General features: G+C 38.2%; 1 protein-coding gene across 1 annotated transcript in view; it reads right to left on the minus strand.

The window, feature by feature from the left end:
• Positions 1-6,188: 6,188 nt before the first annotated feature.
• nrip2 (nuclear receptor interacting protein 2) overlaps positions 6,189-24,348 on the minus strand; it is a 45,352-nt gene continuing 27,192 nt past the window's right edge. The window contains exons 3-6 of the mRNA XM_006780889.3: positions 17,090-17,172; positions 14,892-14,998; positions 11,788-11,840; positions 6,189-9,874 (exon numbers count right to left, since the gene is read on the minus strand). Of these exons, the coding sequence (XP_006780952.2) occupies positions 9,758-9,874; positions 11,788-11,840; positions 14,892-14,998; positions 17,090-17,172 (360 nt within the window). The 3' untranslated portion in view covers positions 6,189-9,757. The remainder of the gene's footprint in view (positions 9,875-11,787; positions 11,841-14,891; positions 14,999-17,089; positions 17,173-24,348) is intronic.

The raw sequence follows: 24,348 nt of genomic DNA on the forward strand, positions 1-24,348 counted from the left end.
GTGAGACGTGTTGCACTAAATACCTACTGCTCTACATGTATATTGATTCGCTTCTGAAAAACTTTATATTTTCCTTTCCTTGTTTTTTTTTTTTTTTTTTACTTTTTTGCATATTTGTCACACGTTTCTCATCATCCAAAACAATTTTAAATTTTAGGCAAAGATACAAAATGCAGTTTTCAAATTTAATTTTTTATTTTATTAATGTTTTAATTTTTTAAATGTAATACTTGAAAAAAGTTATCTAAACCTATTCTTCAATCGTATGTGAAAAAGTATTTGTTTCTGCTTGTTTAACAAATAATCAAATGTGATTAGCCACATTTTCGGAAAGCTGAGTTCTGTTTAGTTCAGCCACATCCAGACCTGATTACTGCCAGACCTGTTGAATCAAGAAATCATTAAATACAACCTGTCTGACAAAGTGAAGTAGACTAAAAGTTTAAAAAGCAACACATCATGCCATAATCTGACCTCCATCACTGTAGAAAGGGTTACAAAGACATTTCTAAGGATTTGTGACTCCAGTGAACCACGTTGAGAGTCAACATCTGCAGATGTAGAAAACTTGGAACAGTGGTGAACATTCCCAGGAGTGGCTGGCCTACTAAAGAAGAGGTCACTAAAGAACCCAGAACAACATCTAAAGAACTGCAGGCCTCACTTGTTTCAGTTCATGATTTAACAGTAAGACAGAGACTGGACAAAAATGGCATCCATGAGAGAGTTCAAGGAGAAAACCACTGCTGACTCAAAAGAACAGAGAAGCTAATCTTTCATTTTCCAAAAAAACATCTTGATGATCCCCAAGACGTTTGGGAAAATATTCTGTGGACTGATGAGACAAAAGGTGAACCTTTGAGAAGGTTGGTGTCCTGTTACATGTTACATTAAACTAACAGTATTTGATCAAAAGAACATCACAGCAACAGTCAAAGATTGTGGTGGCAGTGTGATGGTCTGGGGCTGCTTTGCTGCTTCAGAATGACTTGCTGTAATTGATGGAACCATCAATTCTGCTCTCTACCAGAAAATCCCGAAGGAGCATGTTCAACCATCAGTTTGTTTTGTGAAGCTTAAGCTCACTTGGGTAGACCAGGTCCATGTCTGAATGGCTCAAAGACAAAATAAAGGTTTTGGAGTGGTCAACTCCAAACTTAAACCTGATTGAGATGTTTTAGCATGACAAAACAGACTGTTCTTGCTGGAAAACCCTCCAGTGTAGCTGTTACGTCCCAGTACAGGAGACACATGCAAAGATTTGTCACTGAGGGTTTGGAGGCCACGGACAGATCTGCTGTTGCTATCAGTTTCTGCCAAGGGAACAACTGCTGGAGAGGGTTTTTAAACCGGCCACTTGATAATGGGAACCAATCAGCAGCTACCAGCTCTCCAATCAGAAAGAGGACCTTAAAGGCACAGAACACACATATGGAGCAAAATCCAGACACCTTGATTCAAAATATAGACAGGCCCGTAACAGTAGCTGAATTAAAACTATTTTTTAAAGAAAAGCAGGACAAAATTCCTCCACAGTGATGTTAAAGACTTACAAAGGCTTGATTGCAGTTTTTATTTGATTCACTGTGGTGTTTCCAGAATAAGTAACGTTAGAAGTCTCATCATTTAAGTCTATAATCTTGAAAGGACCAAAGGTTAAACTTGGTTTATCTGTTTAATCACATCTCTGCAGTTATTGCTGGAGGCAGGCAGAGGCCAAGATTTACCTGTTGTTACTGTATGTGTGCTGATCGTACACCTGAGCTCACTTTCCAGTAATTTTCTATCAAAGCAATTACAGAGGTGGGTGAGCTAAAAGAGTAGTTACCGTAAGTTTATGATGGCTTTAGAGCCTCGGAGAATTCACTGGTGATGAATAGCGAGCAATCACATTGAAACACCGTGTTATTATATGCATGCTTTCAGTCCTCTGGGTGGAGATTTATATTAGTCTTTCTCTTGTGTAGATTGGTGCGCCCCCTCTGCTGTAATCCCCAGTCAAAAGCTGCCCTCTGAATGGTAAATATGCATATTGTATGGGAAGATGAGACATTGTTTTATGCAGCACTTCTGCTGCTGGCAGAGTCACCGATGCATAAAGCTTATCTTAAAGAACATGAAGTCAGAGCAGACCCTTTGATGTGTCCTCTCTACCATGAGCCAGTGATCAGTTTGTGGTTTATGTTCAAAGCATCTGCTGCAACTGAGACACTGCATTGCCTTTTCGGTAACAATACTTGACTTCTGGTACTTTCCTACTGGAGGTGTTAGCAGCTCAGTGTTGACAGGATGTGGTGTGCAAACTGACTCAAAACAGGGGAGGGGGTGGACTGAGGGAGGTTTTCTTTAAGAAGGTTTGTAGTCATTTTGGGTTCATGTAATGTCCTTTCCCCAACCGTGTTCCCCGGCTGAGCGGAGCGAGGAGCTGTCACACAAAGCTTTATTTTTGTTACGCTTCGTGTGACAGCTCTCACAATATCAATGCAGTTTGCTTTGTGAGAAAACAGCCAGAAATGAGGCACCCGCCTAATGCAGATGTGTCCCTGAACAAAAACAGTGTTTTGACAGATTTTCTGGGCTGTGCACCTCTAGGTTTCCCAGGTGCCATTAGTTTCTTTTACATGATGCAGTTTTTTCCTGTGCTTGTCACATTGACATCTGTAACACGCAGCATTATGGGTCTTTGTTTTTTAGTTATACCAAAGGGATAGATGCAAAAATAAGGACTTCACTTGACACTTGCCTTCAACAGTGGGTGCACAAAGACCAGGAAACTAACACCAGGGTCCAATTCAATTCAGTTTTATTTATAGAGCGCCAAATCAAAACAACAGTTGCCTCAAGGCACTTTATATTGTAAAGTAAAGACCCTGCAATAATACAAAGAAAACAGAGAAAACCCAACAATCATATGACCAACTATGAGTAAGTGTTTTGGCCTTAGTGGGAAGAATATTTGTTGAACTGATCATTTTCTTGTATTGCACAATGTTGCCCCTAGGCAACAAAAATATTTTGGGGAGGGGGTGTCTGAAATATAAAATTGGTTTTTGTCAATAAAATGGCCCAAAGCGAGTCAGTAAATGATGTTAAGTAATTTTTAGTATGTATTATTAAAATGTGTACAGTAGAGGGTTACATTCGATTCTAGGTTTAACAGGGAACGTGAACAATAAAGGGAGAATGAAGAAAAGACGTTATTGGGAGAAATATGCTCTCTCTTCCCAGTGTTGTCAGTACTCTAGCTGCAGCATTTTGGATCAACTGAAGGCTTTTCTGCGAGGTTTTAGGACATCCTAATAATAACGAATTACTATTTCATTTCATTTATTAATTCTAGTCCAGCCTATAAGTAATAAATGCATGAACAGGTTTTTAGTCATCACTCTGAGATAGGATGGTTCTCATTTTAGAGCTGTTGCACAAATGTAAAAAATCTGTCCTACATATTTGTTTAATATGGCCACTGAAGGACATATGCTTGTCAAAAAAAGACTCCCTCACAGTGCTACTGGAGGCCATCAGTCCCTGCACCAGCCCTCAGCTGCTTGCCTGCAGATTGCCCTGAGGCTCCCTCCGTAGCCTCTTTCTATCAATTCTCTTTCTGCATCTACCTCTTTTTCTAGAGGAAGACAGAGCTAGTCCATATTTGGAACCCTGTGCTTCATCTGTAAGAAAAAGTATGTAAGGAGAGATTCATCAGGGCATGAATCAAAAGCTATTTAGTTAAAACCAAAAACTGTCATCAAAGACAAAGCTTTAGCTGCATTAACATATAGGAAGTTTTTATTACACTCAGCTATGCAATGACTGTGAATGCTTCTCCTCTTCTGTTTGTGTGTGACTAAATAGGACGAGATGAACCCACAGGCACACCTGTGAAAAAAAAACCCTCTGTGATATCTGACATGTTATCAGCTCTTCTTTTAGCTTTTCTTTTCTTTGGAGTAAGCTCCACTAGCATGTAGCTTGTCCCATGGCCTTATCAGATACTTTCACGCAGTCTAGAAAAGGGTTCGGCTCAGATTCAACAGTCTAAAGAGTAAGGCCAAGTTATATGCAACTTCCTGTACCACCATGTTAGCATGAGTACGTTCAGGCTAAGGGCCTTTAACAACAGTTTCCCTTCTCCTTACATGGTGGTCCATACTAGTTATGGTTTACTATGCAACTGGGCAGCTGGTTACCTTAAACACAGGCCTTTAAGACATTTTTTTAGGATATAAAATTTGCCTCCATGTTGGTCAATGAGAGTCTACAAAGTATTTTTAGAGTAATGTGCTCATGATTTGTGTGTTGCAATAATAAATGCCAAGGCACATGTAGACCTGCCCCACAACACAACCTCATTAACATCCATCACCCATCCAACCATTATCTGCTGTGTATCTGGTCTGGTCACAGTTCACCTTCCTGGTCACCTCCTCCAGCTTCTTCAGGCAACACCAAGGCATTCCCAAGCCAGCGATATAATCTTCCCAGCATGTCCTGAGTATAGCACTTCTCCCAGTAGTACGTGTTCAAAACACCCAGAAGGCTTTCTAGTCAGAGGCCTGAACCAGCTTAGCTGGCTTCTTTCTATGTAGAGGAGTAGCGGCTCTACTACGAAGCCTTTCTGAATGATCGAGCTCCTCGTTTTGTTCTTAAATGAAATAAAAGCCCAGCCTATCTGCTATCTCATAGGTGAGGTAAGAAATGTAAATAGGTTTTTTTCATGCTGAGTATTAATTGCTTTTTGTGCTGCTGTACAGTGCAGTGGAACAGCATTTGCCCCCCTATTTTTTTACATATTTGTCACAGTTTTGTCACACAAATTTTGAATATTAGGCGAAGATAAGCTGAATAAGTACTAAATGCAGTTTGTAAATGATGATTTCACTTAGTATAGAAACAAGTTATCCAAACCTTCTTGTTCTGCCATCCTTGGGAGCAAGAACTGCAATCAAGCGTTTGTGGTCATTTACAATCACGTCACTGTGGAGGGATTTTGTCCCACTCTGCTTTAAAGAATTGTTTAATTCAGCTACACTGGAGGATTTTCCAGCAAGAACCGTCTTTTTAATGTCATGCCAAAACATCTCAATCAGATTTACACTTGGTGTTGGTCACTCCAAAACCTTCATTTTGTCTTTGAGCCATTCTGACATGGACTTGGTCTACCCAAGTGAGCTTAATCTTCAGGATATGAACTGATGGTTGAGCATGCTCCTTCAGGATTTTCTGGTAGAGAGCAGAATGGATGGTTCCATCAATTACAGCAAGTCGTCCTGAAACAGCAAAGCAGCCCGAGACCATTACATTACAACCGCCATGTTTGAGATGACCGTGGATGAATTTTAGCCCACTCTTCAATGCAGAACCTTTTTTAATTCAGCTACATTTGGAGGGTTTATGAGCATGAACAGCCTTTTTAAGGTCATGCCAAAGCATCTCAATCAAACTCAAGCCCAGACCATGTTTGACTGTTCCTATGATGTTCATTTTATGAAGTGTTGTGTTAGTTTTACTCCTGATGTAGTAGGACCTTTTCAAAAGAATCCAGCTTTTGTCTCGTCACTCCACAGAATATTTTCCCAAAAGTGTGACAAATGTGCAACAAATTAAGAAATGAGGAAGTGGCAAATTTGTTTTCCACTCCACGTTATACTATATATATATATATCTGACTTGGCCTATGGTATACATTTGATAGCTACTGTATATAGCATATAAAAGCACCACATTAACATGTTAACACATTTAATCATTCTGTGACTCATGAATCATTAATCATGCTTAGACGTAATTTACTGTAAAAGATTGGTTATTGGTGTGTTCCTATGAAAGAATTTCTAAAAAAAAAAAAAAAATCTATAAAACACCAGAGACACAGCTCTCAGTTCAGATATAAAGACTTCTGTCTTTCTTCTGGTTTTCTTTAAAAACACTTGAAATGTTTTGTCTCGTGCTATAGAGCTAAAAGGACTTGATCTTACTACATATTCAATGGGAATTGGCTTGGGTCTCTGTCATGGAAAAAAGGGGCAGTACAGCAAGATGGGAACCTTCAATGCTCAGGCCAATCAACTGTCAAAGGCCCCTGGTGCTGTGGGAACATCTGCCTCCTCTATTCTAACATGACATGCTTCTTTATATAGCAAGATGTAGCAGTGAAGGGCACATACATGGGTGTCTAGCTACTGCAGAACATGGGAATCAATGTTCAGGCTGGTCTGTCTATTGGAGTCCTCCCACAGCCAGTCTGCTGAGATTTTAAATTAATGCCCCGATGCTCCATTTTTCCAAATAGGCTCATCACTCCTCTGTGTTGTGTCTCCTTGTCATAAAATTATGAATGCCAAGCTAGCCAGAATACATACTTTATTAGGCAGAGAAAATACTGTCCAGAAGAAGTAAAACACCAAAAATAAATTTCTGTCATACATCGATTCCTCTCACACGTCATAGGAAGGTCACTAATACAACAAAGAGAAACAAATATTTCCAATCTGCACGTTCATGACCACCAAGAATAGGCTAGATGGTTGCTGTAGCACGGTCAAAAAGCGTGGCGCAGCTCGAGTGTTGTTAAAGCAGAGCATGATGGTGCTTTCGGTGAGCACATCTGAGGCAGCTTCCTTACTCTCCACACTATGAAAACACATACGAGAGAGGCAGGTGGCACTGTAGTGGGGAGGCAAATCAGCAAACATGAGGCATCAAGAGTGAATAACATCAGCCAAAAAATGGTGGCAAATACACAAAGAAGATCAGTTGCCTAAATGAAGATAAGCTTGAAGAGGTGCCTTGGCACAAGTGCAGCCTTAGGCGAGTGGTTAAAATCTCCTGAAAGAGTCAGAAAGGGAAGGCAGCGGGGGTCGGCTTTTGGCAGCTTGTTCTGACCGGAGCTCGCTGTACCAGTTTGGGGGTGATGGGACCTGTTCCACTTTTTTCCCACGTGAAACAGGAGCTGCTGTTATAAGATGGCAGAAAACCCTGCTGGGCTTATAACACACACACATCCAGCCCCTTCAGACTTTCAACATGACACAATCAGACTAGTACATAAACATGCAGACTTATACAAAGGCAGAACTTTACAAAGTCATGCAGATGGAATGTTTTGATATTTCTGACTCTTGATATATTTAACCGGCTGGCCTTAAGTCTATTTTTATATGAGGGGATTTATAGGGAACTACCATAACTCAGTCTAGGCCATCGTGATGGGCTGGAAAGTGTGCTCTTGGAAAACATAACCAAATCAGTCTCTTTATGAGGGAAAAAAAGAATGAAGGGACTTTACAAAGCTAAATATATCTACTTAAGAAATGTTTCCTTAGATCTCTTGAAATTCTCTATGAGAACCAGTCCGTGTCTTTTAAGCAGGTAGCCTGATCCACACTTAATTACACTAGAATCCTAAGCTTCTAAGCATTTTCTTTTAACACTCAGAAAATAGCTTGAAGACTCTCTTTGTTTTATATGAGGCGTGTCGTGTCTTAAATGTAGTTTGGGAAATGTGCTTAATACAGCTTCATACAGCATACTGATGACAGCGAGAAATCTGACACCACTCTGTCTGATAAATATAAGGCAGGAAATGTTGATTTAAAAAATCCAGCCTGGCTTGGTCCAAAGGTGAGAAAAAGAAGCCTTCCAGCACCAATTAAAGCCTCACTAATGAACATGTTAAGGCAATATGTTAAATCCACTGATTCCAGGGGTACGAGGTAAGATAGGAGAGGACGTTTGTTAGCTTGACGCTCTTCTTACACACAGGACCATCTGAAAGAATCAAGCTATATCATCCAATAGAGTTTAAGGAGTGCAGATAAAGATGAAAAATAAGTGGAAATAAATGTGCACTTTGCTGAATACATGCGTAACTATTGGAAACTGTTTGTTAAAAATAATGAGCAAACAGATGGGTACAAGTTAGGGATAGATGGAGGAAAACTGTAGATACAGCTGTGGAATAACTGGTAAAAAGAAAAAAATGGCTAAAGAGTGGAAATAAAGCGTTTATGTAATTATTACAGTTGAGGATAAATGTGACACAATATGCAAAATTCCTAAATTTTCATTTTTTACTTTTGTTTCCTAAAATTTGAAAATTTCGAGATTAACATGCAATAATCAGTTTGTATTTCTCTGTTTTCTATGACTTTATCTCTTTAACGTGTCAAACGCTTTGTGTCTTTTGAATGACTATGGTTCAGTAACCATTCAATTTAGGTAGATACACGGAAATTATTAAATCATTGAGGGAGCAGGGGTTTTCCCCTCGCAGGTGAAAGTTTTGCTGGAGGAGGATTTGGGGAAAAATATTATGCTGTTTAATTGCTGTTTATGCATCAGAAACTGTTCGGTATACTATTTTTTTGCATTTGCAGACAGTTAAGATAACAAACAATGGAAATACTGTTTTTGTGCACAACTGTGATTATTTGTTAGCAAAACTGATAAAATAAATTGATAATACCTGAAACAGATACATAGCAATTCAAAGCCAATAGCTTTAAGTTATACATAACCAGGTAAAGTTACTGATATTAAATCAAATATTTAGGTAAAGAATTGAACTTAAAAAAACAACAACTTTAAAATAAACATTAACTTTATAAACTGAAAGTTAGGCTGGAAATAGCATGGAGTAAATATGATAACTTAAATCACGGACACGTGAATTAAAGTTGAAGCAACAGATAAATGTCTGGGAAAAAAATTCAGCTGCTGGCCACAGCTATGAATGAACAGTTGACACTGATGGCTAAAGATCATAGCTAAAGAGTGAAAACAGAGTAGCTAAAAGCTGCCAGACAAAATAATCAAAATAGGAGAAAGTTATACATAAAGAGCTAAAACTTGGAGTGGTTGAAAAACACAATCATTATTTTTGCCAAATTTATTGGGAAATGAAAGAATGGTTTGATGTTTCTAACGTCACAGATGGTGTAAGCGGTGGACGCCTGTCTAAGTGGATCAGTCTTAATAGCTTTTCAAATAAATGGTCAACACACATAGTTGATAAATACTAGAGTATGACTAATGTTTTGGATCAGTTGCTAAAGTATTTGCTAGAAGAAAGTTAGGTTGAGTTAACAATCTGGTTTCATCTATAAAAAGCTTTAAAAAACTTTAATATGCTTATATTCGTTTTTGTCAGCCTTTATATTACGTACAACTTTTATTTTGTACATTTAGTGTTCGTATGGTCTTCAGAAATTAGCTGTAATATGTTAAATAGTGAGTTTTAATGGTGCTGATAGGCTAATGTTGTTGCTAAACGTTTCGAAATATAAAATTATTCCTTTAAGAACATCTTAAGTGAAGTTGTTTAACTTCACAATTAACTTCATTTTTTCATTCACTCTATGACTCAAAGTATTTTTACAGTTAAATCACAAAATATTCCACAAAAAATCACTTTAAGGATTATTATGGTTTTCCCTTTTAGTGCATTGGTGTATTTGAGCAGGTCAGCAGACAAATTGTTTTGAATATATAGTCTAATCACAAAGAATGATTAAACTTACAAGACTGGATTTCCCTCTGTTTACTAGACTAGTTTTATATAACGTGAGATAATCATGGTGAATGTTTTAATTCTACCAACACAAAGATGTAAACTCAAGCACAACTGATGCGAATGCTCATCCATGTTCTGGCAGTGAGAGACACGGTGACCCCACAGCCCAGACATGAACAGCATCGTGCCGCATTGCTGCAACCGAATAGGCTTTAGGAGGACGTGGTCCCTGCTCCGGAGTCGATCTCACAGGTTCTCGTTGGTGTCGTGTTGGCACTGGCTGTCGGTCAAGGGGTTCAGGAAGGGCAGATCCTCGCCGCAGCCCTGCAGCTTCAGGACCCGACTGCTCAGATCCAAACAGCACTATGAGAGGAGTCACAAGGGGAGACATAATTAGTACGCTAAATATTTAATCACAGGTGGCCAATCTTGTTTCACAACACACATGAAAAGTTGGATAGTTTATTGCACTTAATACCTCCAGATATATTTCAATTTAATAATCTAAGATGGAAAATTGTCTGTACTCTTAAATTCTGCTAGAGTAGTTTTGCATGATTCACATCCAAAATAATCAGCTTCTGAAAAAAGCAGCTGTAGGTCCCTTCCCTCTCCCTATACGTCAGTTTTCTTCTGATCAGAAGCAAAGTCGGTGTTGTGGCTTCTGAACTCAAAGCCAGGGCTGTGAGTCTTAGAAACAAGCTTGGAACCCCATGGCAACCACTGGTCACTATGGAAACAATGCTTATTCCCCAACCAGTTGACAAGTCGTTGCTGGAGGTTGCCAGCAGTTGCTAGGTGAAGCTGGTCACAAAGAGATACAGAGTGCTGCATAAAAAGAAATCTCATTAATTGCTTTGGTTCCTAACAGAATGCTGCAGCCTGTAGGTCACATGGAAGATATGTGACCATCTCTAAAGTAAAAGTTGCACCTTTTTAATTGTCTTGGTTGCAGCAGCAGTAATCATAAGGTCTTCGACACAACACTGTTTTTGCAACCACTCGCCAACTGGTCAGGGAATATACTTTTTTCTCAAGTGACCAAAGCACAAAAAGGCAAAGTGGCATCATGTGACACCCCTTCGATGAGAATGTATTGGCAATTACTGGGTTCAACAAATGAAATTCAGCTGAAAGTAACCCAGGAAGCTGCATTTTGGGCACAGATTTACTCCATCTTTGATATGACTTAAGTCAAAAATAGACCTGGAGGGCAACCTGGAGGGCAACCTGTGGAACGTTTCTGAAACAGGCCCCCGTATTTTCAGCATGATTATCTCCATTGAGTGGGTGGAGACAAATGTCAGGGGTGATTTGTGACATAAAGATAGCAGCAAGCGTGAAAGGAAAGGTTAACAAGCTGGTAGTGAGATCTGCATTAATCCAGTATCGAACTTTATACGGTGTAATGGGAATTATACCATAAATATCCATTCATTTTGTTGTGTTTTTATTGAGTAATTTGCTTCATTTTTCTGATTCTTCTGTTGTTGGTTGACCATAAAGCCTCCCTATCATTGAACTTGATTATGTCATAAAAGTTGAAAAATGAATGATAATGAATTGAAATTTAAAGCGCAGTCTAACACTTTCTCTATGAAAACAAAAAGACTTGGAACATTGATTTATGAAAGCAGGGATGTTTTATTCTTCGTCCTTCTGTTAAGCAGCTTTTATATTACATTTTTGCTGGTGCAGGTCATTAATCACAATTACTAACACCGCTTATGAATATTTGCAGGGAAAGCTAAACACTGGAATGAGCTCGGAGCTAAAATGTTCATCTTACCTCACACAGTCCTTCAGGGCTGATCTACAAAATAGGAGCTCATGTTCTTTTCACACCCTGAAGTCTCACTTTAATTAGATCTTCCAGAAGATAACTAGTTGCCTGATTATGTAAAGCTGAAATAAACGAAGGACTGCTCTCAAACTGCCAGCTTGTCTTGTGATTGGATTTAGATGTCATATTTCAAATGTGAATGTTAAACATTTCACATCACAGAATGTCCAGAATCTCCTCATGTGGGATTTATCTGCACAGCGGGCGCCCGATTAAATGCTGTGCTATAAAAACAACACGACCCTTATGCAATAAGAACCGGCATATTTCTCCCTTACAGTTCAGTTCTATGAGAGTATTTCTTCTTCTCCCCTTTTTGGTTATTTAAAGCTTTGTGACCATTACAGCTTAGCTGAGTCTGTAAAAGGCCACGCACACATCAAAAGATGCGATAAGGCTCACAAAATATGAGAAAATGAAATGAGGATCTTACTTTAAGTTCCAAAAGAGTCTGCAGACCCAGGCACAGCTCGAACGCCTCGTCCTCTGAAAGGGAGGAAAAGGAGGGGAGAGATAAGGGCAGAGGGAAGAGAAATACATAAACTGCATTTCAGTGCGTTTTGTAAGCTGCTTCCATTTCTTAACACCTCATCTGAAAATGCATTCATTAGCCTGAATCCAGGTTAAGTCATCAGCACGCTCCATATTCATCCGTGTTAATGAGCGCTGTTAAGCATATGTACTTGTGTGGGTGGTGGCAACGTGAGAATTTAATGCGCACGAAGGACCCTGGATGCAGGTATAAGGGATTTAGAGTCGGTGGAGAAAGTCCACAAAAAATACAACAATAACAGCAAGCGGTCTTTTTTTTTGTTTGTGTGAGGACTGAATGTTTTCACAGCAAGGGAAAGGTAAGTAAAGTAAGGGCAATTGCATGACTTAAGGGCTCTAGATTAACTTTAAAGGAACATTTCAGCATTTAAAAAACAGATTATAGCTCCTTGCAGGGACTCAGATGAGAAGACTAATAGCTGGATGTTGGAAGCAGCATTTTTAGTTTTAGATTTAGCATAGCTCTGTCCAAAGGTAACAAAATCCACCTAAAACCCACCTCTGAACCTTTTATAAATAAAAAAAAAATTAAATAAAAGTAACTACATTTTTTCCAACCAACCTTCATCAGTCCAATAAATGACGACAGGCAATATATTCACGCAGGTGACTCTTTGATGGGCGGAGCAACGTAATCATGCACGGACTGATTTGCGCATTTAGAACACAAACATGGAGGAACTTGTTCCCAAAGAAAATACAAAGAGGCTGCAATCCTATTTTTAATCTGAGCCATAATGAGTTGAGAGCAGCAGTGCTCATTACTGTGACTGCCATCAAATCGTTTGCAGGTAAAAGGATCCAGGAAGCTGAAATGTGAAGGAAATACATTTTTTCTGGTACCAGGGTGCAAATGTAAACACCACAAGGTCTACCCATCTCGATTTATTTTAAAGTCTTGGTAACGTATTTATTTAATGTTATATATAATATAGCTATACTGTTAATGTTATATATAATATAGTTATGTAATATAATAATATATAAAGTTATAAAAGGCACGTAAAGCAATCACAATATTTTGCTTTTTTTCACACAACCCAGTAAAGCTCAGTAAATATTTATGGTTTTCAGGAAAATTCCTTTCACAGTCTTCACTTTTAAACCATTAAACCTGAATTTTGGCATTTCTATTCCTTAATCATCATATTTTTTTTAATCATCATATTTTTTTTAATCATCATATTTTTATTTACTTTTTCCTTTATACAAAATAGAACAAAAAAAGCAAAAATAAAAACAAAAAAACAAAACAAAAGACAAAAACATCTACCACAACAACAACAGAGAGAAAAAAACAAAAAACAAACAAACACAATAAGCAGTCTGAGACATGTAAACGGAAAACTAATACAGTATGTATAATTCGGTCTACCACTCATTTACACATTTGTCCCGACAAACTCAACCCGCCATTGGAGTGGGGCTGCCGCTCTCACTATGGTTTTCTTCAGATCATCAGGTAAGTAATCCAATAGCGGGCGCCATATATCCAAAAAAATATCATCATTGCCACTTAATTTTGCACTCAGTCTTTCCATTGGTAAAACTCTAAAGATTTCTTTATACCACTGAGTTATTGTTATTGTTTTTTCATTAATCCAATTGAAAAGAATACATTCTCTTGCCAAAAACAATAATTTACATAGTAGTATACATTTGTTTTTATCTGGAAATTTGTTCTAATTGACAGCCCCAATAAATACTGAGCTGGATCTTTTTGTATTCTGCTTTTAAATATACCTTTTAATTCTTTTGTTACACAGAGCCAGAATTTTGAGATTTTTGAGCAAGTCCAAAGACAGTGCAAGTAGGACCCCGCCACAGATTTACATTTAATACATTGTGCAGACGTGCTCGGATCAATTTTATTCAGAAAAATAGGCGTTCTATACCGTCTATGTAAAATTTTATATTGTATTTCTTTAAATCTGTTACTAAGAAATAAAGAATGCACAGATTGTATACACTCACTCCAGGCATGATCATCACAATGACACTGGAGGTCACCCTCCCTAATCAGTTTTCCAATATTATGTTTGTTATAACCTTGTAGTGTATTGTAAAACTGTCTTATAGTACTATTATCTGCATTTAAGTGTAAAAAGAAATTTTCCATGGGTCCTAGTTGCATTGTATTGTGCAAAGTATCAAAACTTGAAGTAATTAGGTGACGAGCCTATAAAAATGCAAAAAAATCCATTTGATGTATTCCATATTTCTCTTGGACCTGCTCAAAAGACATACAAACATTCCCATTAAACAGATCACCCACCACACGTATTCCTGCACCAAACCATCTCTGAAATATTACACTTTTCATTCCCGGTGTAAAGTGCCGATTATTTATAAAAGGTGTTAGATAAGTATAGATCAGTATAGGATTACTTTCAGTGTATTTATTCATATCACGCCATGTGCTTAAGTAAGTATCAATCATTACTTTGTTATGTTTTTTAATATATTTACTCACTAGTTCGCTTAGGAGATTAAATGGCGAACATGTCCAAGCTTCAAGGGGATTCTCTGTCTCTTTTAGATATGCGTGGATCCATTCATGTATAACTCTACTATGACATGACCAGTTATACAGCAAAATGTTAGGAAAGGCAAGACCCCCTTTATCTTTGGGCAGCTGTAACGTTTTCATACATAATCTGGGTTTCTTACCCCTCCAAATAAACCTTGACAGATCTTTTCAATTTCTTTTACAATTTTTTTGGTAAGAGTTATTGGGAGCATTTGTAAGGGATATAAAAGCCGTGGCAACACGGCATTTCTATTCCTTAAAAACCATCGTGACAAAAGTTTAATAGATTTTGGTGAAATTTGCTCCACACTTACCTCCACCCACACACGTGAGACCTTCAGTTCTCATTTATTGGCATCAAGAGTTCATACACAGCTAATGTTATCCAGTTTAAGTCACCGGTGCACTTTAAAAATCTTGAAATGGTATTCATGATTTCACTGTGATATTTTTACCTTTAATGTAAGCTGAACACTGGACTCTCTGTGTTCCCAGCTGCAGCTGCAGCTCCGTCACCGAGCTGTTCACGTCGCATGGTGAACTGGCCTGTCTGGGCACCAGTCTAGCAACACACACACAGAGACACGCACACACACGACGACAATGAAGAATATCTTCATCAGTCCAAAAACAGCCTTCGTGGGTGTATCATGTCAGTACACCTACCTACAGCAGCTTCACCTCACAAAAACAAAGTGCATCTGATTTTTATTAAAATGTCAATCAAACGTTGGTGCTGCTGGGATTTTATTAACTAGGATCATAAAAAGCAACAGAGGAGCAGATTTTACTTTTAATCACCTACCTCCAGATTTAGATGTTAACAAATATACAACTAGCTGACTAGTGCTCAAAAATACAGCCACTGATGACTGCAAGCAGGAGCAACTATCCATCTCATAAACAAGAACAGCATGATGATGCCTGCTCAAACCAACACGGCTCTGCAGTATGAAATGAACGGCTTCCATTGGGTAACCGCTGCAGTGATTAATGTGTTTCTTCGGGCAACAGGTTATTAAACCCTCACTGATAGTGTGGTGAGTGGTGAGCTTCTCTTTTCTTAAACAACTGCACTGGAAAAGCTGTTACTCTGTTTAAGAAGGGTCAAAGTCTTGGCCCGCATCAAAAAGAAAAAGAATGAGGAGATTACAGAAACCACTAAAACTGTCCATGTTGTTATTAAAACCTGGAAGGACGGTGGTGAAACTTTGTTATCGAATTATATTTGTCGAGCGAGACAAACTGTAATCATGAGCTGATAATTTCATGTTAAAGGTGCTCACACATAGAACTCAACAGCCAAGTGCACAAGAGTGCTCTGCTTCACCTTCACGTACTCTCAGACAAACACTTGTTTACGATTTGGAAAATGAAGTTTGCCAAATTAACGATCAAACGTTTTTTTCCTGTGTAGCAGTGGAAGTACTGAAAGCTATCACTGAATAGCTTTCAGTGATAGCTATTCAGTTTTTAATGCTGAAAAAACATTTTCAAATCGAGAGGATTCAGAGGGAGGTTCTGTAGCCTCTGCACTCCTTCAGCCTGTTGTACAATATCAGCAATACTTTTGACACAAATATAATTCCAATACATAAAATCAAGAGAAGCACTAACAGTTGTGTTTAAGAGTGAATGTAAGAGGATTTCCACATGTGTAATGCAAAGACAAGTCAGAGGATTGGGACTAAAATATGTAGCCTTAAGAAAACCGCTCATCAGTGAGGCTAATCAGAAAAAAAAGGCTTCAGATTCTTAGGGAACATAACTTTTACCCTGTTCCAGAGTGATTGGCTCATCAGGGAAAGAAGAGAAGTCGATGACATGATGCTCCCATCATGCCTAGTGCTTAATGAACAAGCCTGTGGGAGCAGTGTTATGATCTGAGGTTGCTTCAGTTGATCAGGTTTAGGTTCAGCGCTCTAACTACCTGAATAAATGTATGACCATGTTCTTCCATCAACTGATTTTTTTTCTTCCCTTATTCCTATAACAATGCAAGAATTCACCTGGCTCCAATTATGAATGAGTAGTTCAGGGAGCACTGGACCATAACCTCACTGAGTCTTTGGGATGGAGAAGTCTTTGCATTGAGGTCCAACTCGCCCATTATTAATGCAAGAGCTTGGTAAAAAAAATTAATTAAACTCTGACAGAAATAAATGTTGCGACATTGAAAAGGCCCATTAAAGCAATGCCATGGAGAATTACGCCGTCGTTAAAGCTAAAGATGGCCCAACAAAAGAATATGAGTATGTGCTTTTTGTTTTTTTAAACGGGCACTGTCTCTCAGCGCTAACCACATTCTACACAGGCATGCGGGTATTAACCTGAACTTTATCCACATTTGGCAAAATCATGGTGTAAATAGCTGCACAATATAGGGATAAAATGTAACTTTGTCATAGAACTGTCTCCTGATCACATCTTTAACAATCTGGAGAAACTTATGAGCTTTATGTTGTCATTCAGATTTCTCTTTAAAGCTCATTTATTTAAATCCACTTCTTCTGTGAAGTGTCCTTTCTTCTATCCTTGATTACTTTTTTAATCACTTCAGTATTTGTACTGAGCTGATGTGTTTCTCAGAATAAATTAAGATGCTAATATTAGGTGCATGTGCAGTGAGTGTATAGAGCCGGGTGTTTCTTACCCCAGCCTCTGACAGCAGGAGGTGGAGATGTGGTTGTGTTGGCTGCCAGTGTTGATGGATGCCTTGACTTCAGTCTCGCAGCACTGTGGGGAGACAGAGGGGTGATTTTTGGTGTCACAGTGTTATTTTTTCTGCTTCATTTTGGGACCAGTGCATGCAAGGAAACCAGCCAGCCACATGAACAGCACATTAGCACATTAACTATGGACAGTGTTGGGAAGGTTACTTTTAAAATGTATTCCATTACAGAATACAGAATACATGCCCCAAAATGTATTCTGTAACGTATTCCGTTACGTTACTCAATGAGAGTAACGTATTCTGAATACTTTGGATTACTTAATATATTATCATGCTGTTTACAACTACATGAATGTACTATTGCTGTGATTTATTACTGTTACTGAAGGTCCGCGGCTCCGAACCGTAGTATGTAGTAAAGGGACCTCTGGCTAATATGGTGGGTTCGTGTCGGGCTCGTAGCCGAAAACTAGCTTAACTCTGTTGTCTGGGTCAACTTTGCTAGCGAGAGACAGAGAGAGGCGTTGAAAGGCTGCTCCAACGGAACTTATTGTTTTTGGAGGAAAACACGAATACGGTGTACAGTCGAGTCTTAATAGCGTACTTACAACTGGGCTCGTCAGGCACTCTTCTTGGCTGCAGTGGTTATTATTATATTTACATGCTTCCAGCTCCCGTTTTTGCTCGATGACAGCTCATACTTTTCCTTTTTCTCCCTCCCTCACTCACAGACACATAACGTGTATGGCAGTCCATTCTCCCTGCAGCACGGACTACACTGCCTATGATGCTACATTCTTTAGAGCTATACCGGTAGCATTCTGGTATTAGCTTAGCACAACAACAACAGGCGCTCTCTCACCCAGGAAACACGCAGAGAGAGAGCGTCACCCTGTAACCATGGCAACCGTAACCCAAACAGTCCTGACCCGCCACAATATGAAACAGGGAAGTACCGCCGTGTAATCCATTTATTTCAACAAAGTAACTGTATTCTAAATACCACCTTGTTAAACGGTAACTGTAACGGAATACAGTTACTCATATTTTGTATTTTAAATACGTAACGGCGGTACATGTATTCCGTTACTCCCCAACACTGACTATGGAGAGCGTATAAAGAACGCTGATCTCTCCTGTTTTGAATAAATCTTTTTGGCTGCCATATGCTCACGACTGCCAAACTGAAAAAATACTTTCAACTCTCAATCAGGTTGGGTTGTGCAAACAAAACAAATATCCCAGTAGTGGAGTATTTCTAACTCGACTCTTGTTTTTTGCTATTTTGTCTGCTTAGCTTGATTTGTACTGACTCTCCGTTGCTGCAGGTGTTTAGCTTTTTCATAAAGTTAAAAATAAACCACCCAGATTATTCTTCATTACCTCCATTACTGGTCTTGAGGTGTTAACCATTAGCTCTATATTAGACTCAAATTGCTGACAAAAGATCTCGGTTCCTCAGTTTGGACAATGATTTTTTTAGAAACATGCATGGAGTGCAGATTTAACACATTGGCCAAGCAACTCTCTGTGTGGAGTGCAAAGTATGTGATGTGGGGGAAAATATAGAGTTCACAAACTAATATCCTTCAAGTTAGAACAACAATATGAAAATAATAATTATTAAAATAATTATTCATTTTAATATCATAATTCTTTTTGTTCTCAGAATTCCAAAAAACATGTCATGGCCCCCAGTTTTTTTTCCTAGGGGCCCTAAATTTTTTTCAGTACATATGGCACTTTAAAAGCACATGGACCCACCAAAGTCAGAAGGACAATTTCCCAATTTGGGAAATAGGATCATTTGATTAGAATTTGAACCTAACTGCTCCAGCTGTTGCGCCAATTCTTTAAGATGGTTAAAAAATATAGTGTTGTTCTATTGTTTGAGTTACTCTATATGGACAAAAGTACTGGGTCTCCTATACATTGCACCTGCATGCGCTGCCTTACAATGGAAACCTATGTCAAGACGCTGCCAGCACAATTCTTTATGCTGATATTAATGCCACAGAAAGTTTGCAGTTACTGAGTAGGCAGAATGCGGGTGGCTTTTATACACTGTGTGCACCTCAACACTGTGAAACACCTTACTGTACATGATCTACTGATTAATTACTGAGGTGCTACTTTGCAACAATACCATTTAAAGTTGATGGTGGAATATCCAGCAGGGAAGAAATGTCACAAACTTACTTTTTGCAATGGTGTAATAAGCCAGCAGTTAAAAAGGCTACTGTAGCTTAACGGTAGCTAGCTTAGCAGCTTGGGTCAGCTAACACATCAGAAGCTTCTACGCATAAATGTTTATACATGCAAGAATAAAATAAGAAAAATATCATGTTATTATGTGCCCAACAAAAATGCAAATGAGTGAATTCCCAGTGTATCAATATAGTCTTTTAATCATCAAACTTTTGTCCTGAAAGTACATGGTACATGCTAATGTGAGGTTTGCCCTAATTAACATTGACAGCCTGTTTTATCTCATATTTTCTCAGCTGCTTGTAGTCCACTTTAAGCACTTTTTTTGTATTATCTTGTAGTATTTATGCTAACCTAACTCGCCTGGCGATAGATTTATATTATTACATAGATTTATATGAACAAAGTTGCATCCTATACCCACCAAAAAGGGCATTTAAGTATATTTCCTTATCTGATTTTAAATCCAGTTTTACAGTAGCAATGCAAGCAGGCGTCTTTTGGCCCAATTTCCACTGACATTTTTACTTTTCTTTATCTCATGGGTGCTTTGCTGCCTGCAGGGCACCTCATGTCACAAAGACATGTTTCATCCTTTGCCAGCAGATTGTAATGGTTTATTGGAACTGCTGTCTGCAAAGGCCTCTTCCCATTCAGCATCCTCTGAGGTGATTTCATGCAACATGTCCATGTTTGTGGAAAGAAAGCAAAGTACTGGAATAATGAGGTAATGTACATACAGAACATATGGCAGCTCTGCATGCATGTCAGAAGCAGTGTGCTGGCACCACCCCCATAAGTGAGCATCAGGCTCTTTTTAGGTATTTTCCACCATAAGATGCAGATTCTCTGTGTATTTATAAACAGATTTACTTACAGATCAAGTAAAGCTTCAGTAGCAGAATCTTTGGGTAATTTCCAGTAAGTAGTCATCAACAATCTGAAATATAGTCATCTGTTTCATCTCTCTTACAAATCTAGGACAGTTAGCTTGACAAAATAAGGCATTTAAAAACACTCGAATGGTTAGTTTATATAATTTGCTGATGTTTTACATAAAAGTACAACTAAAAATTCTCAGTACGAGTTGACAGAAACACAAAATCCTGCATTTTTTAAATTGTATCTTAGAAATAAGGAGTCAGTATTTTAATGTCATGAAAAGAGAGTCTTTCTGTTTCAGATATTGGACATATTTTCAAACATCTAGTGTCTGCTTGTCCTTCTCTCCTCGTTATCTCCTTTATAAGTCAATACCTTATCTACTTGACCCGAGGATATTCCCCCACTTGGAAGTAAACACGTTGTTTTTCCATTTACCTTGTTTTGAACCGTCTATGCAGTCTATGCAGACTGAGCTGACTGAGCCAGGCTTCTTTGTCCTCACTGGCTTATCAGCAGACCCACAAACCTGCTCTTTTGTCTCAGGCCGGTGGTGCAATAATCCCTCCCCATCCCTGAGGTTTAAAAATAGCAGCCAAACAAGTAACTAAAGAACACTTTGCATTTAATAAGTTGATGATAAAACCCAGCAAACGCACACTGAGTAATGGGTGAAAACGCTGAATCCACTGAAAAAGTGGACTTAGAGAAACTGTGTGATATTCTCCCGCAGGGATGAGAAGCTGTTTGATCTCTGTATTGATTTCTTTCAAAGGATAAAATACAGTTATGTCCTTGGTGTTATGCATGGCCGCAATTCTCCAAAATTCAAATTCAAAAGGGCAAAATTTTATAGTATCAAGCCAACGGTTATAGACAAAGTATGAAATATTCTGCCACATGTGTTACTACAATACAATTAAACTATAAAGAACAATAAATCCCGTAGTGTGTTACTGTGCCTTTCAGTTGTTTCCAGTCTATGATGGCTATGGCACTCAAGCTAGAAGACACTGTAAAAGTTTTGAGAAGCCGCTCTTTCTTTATGTTTTGCTTCTAAACGAGCCAGACTTTCTTGTAATTTCTTTAAGTGGTCTTGAGCAACAGTTCTTCAGGCTTTCTCAGGGTCTTTCACTAATTTTCAGTCCAGTCCTTGTACCTGACCAGATTAATTTTACTTGGTCTAAAAAAGAATTTTAAAAAATGCATCTAACTCAAGGTAAACCACTGTTGTGTATACATGTATATATATATATAACAAAAAACGTGTCTATTTTAAGTTTTGATCATTTTTCAAAGGATCCCAAACACACTGCCAATGCAGTAAAAACAAACATGGATAGAAAAAAACACAATGGAACAAAGTCACGGATTAACCTCAATCAGAGCGTCGTCCTTGGTATTATTGAAGCAGTGTGGGATTATCTGAAGTCATAGCGTGGAGAACTATAACTGAAGACCACTTAAAAAATGAGAGTAAAGCTGCCTGAAAGAGTTCAGGCTGAAGAATAAAGGTGGTTTAACCAAAATATTGACTTTCAAACTCATTATATTGGCACTAACTCGTTTGTCTTGTACTCTATGTTTCCATTTTTGTTTGCACATTTCAAAGAAATCCCTGAACGCATTTCCAGTTTTTCTGGCAAAATACAAAGAAATGAGGGACGGCTCAAGACTAGTGTTAACTGCACAGTACACAGACTCATCTGTATCCAGATGTGAGTGATTCATAGTGGGAGGGTAATTTCTTATCCTGTCCTTGAGGCTTTTGAAAATTTCGAGTTTGCTGGTTTATTGTTCATCGCTTAGTTTACATGTGAATTTTAAACACAAAGAAAGATGAGAGGTGAGTTTTTGAATACACAGCAATGGGTTGTCAAGAATACCACCAAATCAATCATTGGGTATTAAACTGGATGAAATAGCTAAGTCCTGTAATTGCAATGAAACAACACCTAAAGGGTTTTGATGCAGTAGTAAGAGATGCAATTAAAGTCTCATTTGTTTTTTGATTAACTTACAGACTAAATGAATCATTTTGCCTGTGAAATGCCTGCACCTGCTTATCATTTTTGTCTGCAGGGTCAGTTCAAGCAGATATTCTGAAAAGTCAGTATTACTAATTCTATGAAACCTTTCTGCAGATATTTGTCCTTATATGTGATCAGTGACCCCAGACTACCAGACTACAGTTAATCCCTAATATGTTTTAGAAAATATATCTAAGAAAAGTGTGGATACAAAGTTGTATTTATATTCTATCACATGAAATAGAAAATAAACAATCTGTGCTGATGTTCATGGACCAAGAAGTGCAAATTGTTTCAATAAACCTGACACTGAAGTTCTAATGCCTGATCTTAAAAAGTAATGTATTATTATTATTTTAAAAGGTATTAAAAATAATAGAAATGAAGTGTGATAATGTGTAGGACCTAACTTGGGTGAGTGAGGGAGGTATAGGGGTAAATACTGGTTTCAGCAAATATTCTTTGACTGCTGCTCGTGTGTGTCAAATACTGTAGCTTTGTAGTGATCATGAATCTTCAAAGAGGACTGATGTCTTGGTAATTTGGGGCTTTTAATGATTTCTTTGAACTGTTCTTTATCCAGGGTGAAATCATTGTACAGCATAGATCTTTAATGGCTTCAAAAAAGTAGAGTTACTAGCACAACTTTGAATTTATATTAGACTTTCTCTCATTCACACAGGGTCAAAAGTATACAAATATATACATTTACTTGCTTAAATCTCTTAATAAGTGGTGGTGAAGGTTCAACAGTGTCTTTTAACTTGACAAGGCCAATGTCTGTTAACGTCTTCTTACTGATTACAATTGACTACAGCTGATAGTTTCTCTTTGCCAGCATAAAAAGTATTTGTTTGACAGCCCTCATTGGATTGACCAATACTCAGTACAATGGGCAACTCCAAGGAACTCAGTGAAGATCTAAGAAGGAGAATTTACATAAGCTAAGATGGTCTCAGGAAGCCATTTGTAAACAACTGTAGATTTCAAGTGTACAGTACAAGTCATTCAGGTTTGCAGGTCCCTGCTCCAAAATCAACACATTCAAGCTTTACTGAAATGTGCTGCAGCCCATTTGGACAAGCAAAATACCTTCTGGAGAAAAGTCTTATTGTTAGAGTAATGGTAAGCTTTCAAACCTAAAAACAGCAGAACGACTATCATGCATGGTAGTGGTAGCATCATACTTGACATCTCTCGTTCTAGTCTCTTTCAGTACTTTTGGATCAACTGTAAGTTTTTCAGGGAGTTATTAAGACATGTCGATATACAGTTTTCAAGCCTGAAAGTAAATAAGATGTTAGGATTAATAGGGCCGAGTGCAGCAAACTCAGTTTTATCTGAATTCAGAAACAGGAAATTAGACGCCATCCAGCCCTTTATGTCTTTAAGACATTCCTGGAGTTTAACTAATCGGTGTGTGTCATCTGGCTCCATGGATAAATGGGTATCATCTGCATAGCAATGAAAATGTATGCTGTGCCTTCTAATAATAATGTCCATGATGAGTTGATGCTAAATTCTGTCCACAGCTGTACGTAATAACATGAGATGTAGTTATTTAAAAATGATGTCCTTGCAGATAAATGCACATCCTATTTGCAGTAATCTGTCATGTGAACACCAAATACTGATTAGCGAAAGCTTCTCGTCCAGTGAGTTAAAATCTAATAGTATCTAGCTTATCAACTATGTTAATGATGTAGGTAGTATTAGACCTAGTTTTGCTTATTTTATTAGGTCTTTCCTGTATTTCAGTGAAAGTGACTGTTGTTCAAGATTGCTCAACACAATGACCTCAGTTTTCCTCCTGAAAGCACTGTAGACCCACCATTGAACCACTGAAATATGAGAGTATAAATGAAACAGTGCCATAGGCTCTTTGATGACTCAACCTAGGACTACAAATTATGCTTTACAAGGGCCAGTGTTGGGTACAAGTAGAAAAACTAGCCCCCAGGTGGAGAGTTTCTCACCATGTTGGTTAAACACAAGTTTGGGTAACCTGCTGCTGAAGATTTTATACCATTTTTTGTCTTTCTCTCCATCATTTTATCCTCCGCACTTTTAAGCCCCTGCACACTTTTTCTTTTATATGCTGAATCTGGTTTGGGCGCA

The sequence above is a fragment of the Neolamprologus brichardi genome, chromosome 17, assembly GCF_056152115.1.
Source record: "Neolamprologus brichardi isolate AB-2024 chromosome 17, ASM5615211v1, whole genome shotgun sequence".
NCBI lineage: Eukaryota > Metazoa > Chordata > Actinopteri > Cichliformes > Cichlidae > Neolamprologus > Neolamprologus brichardi.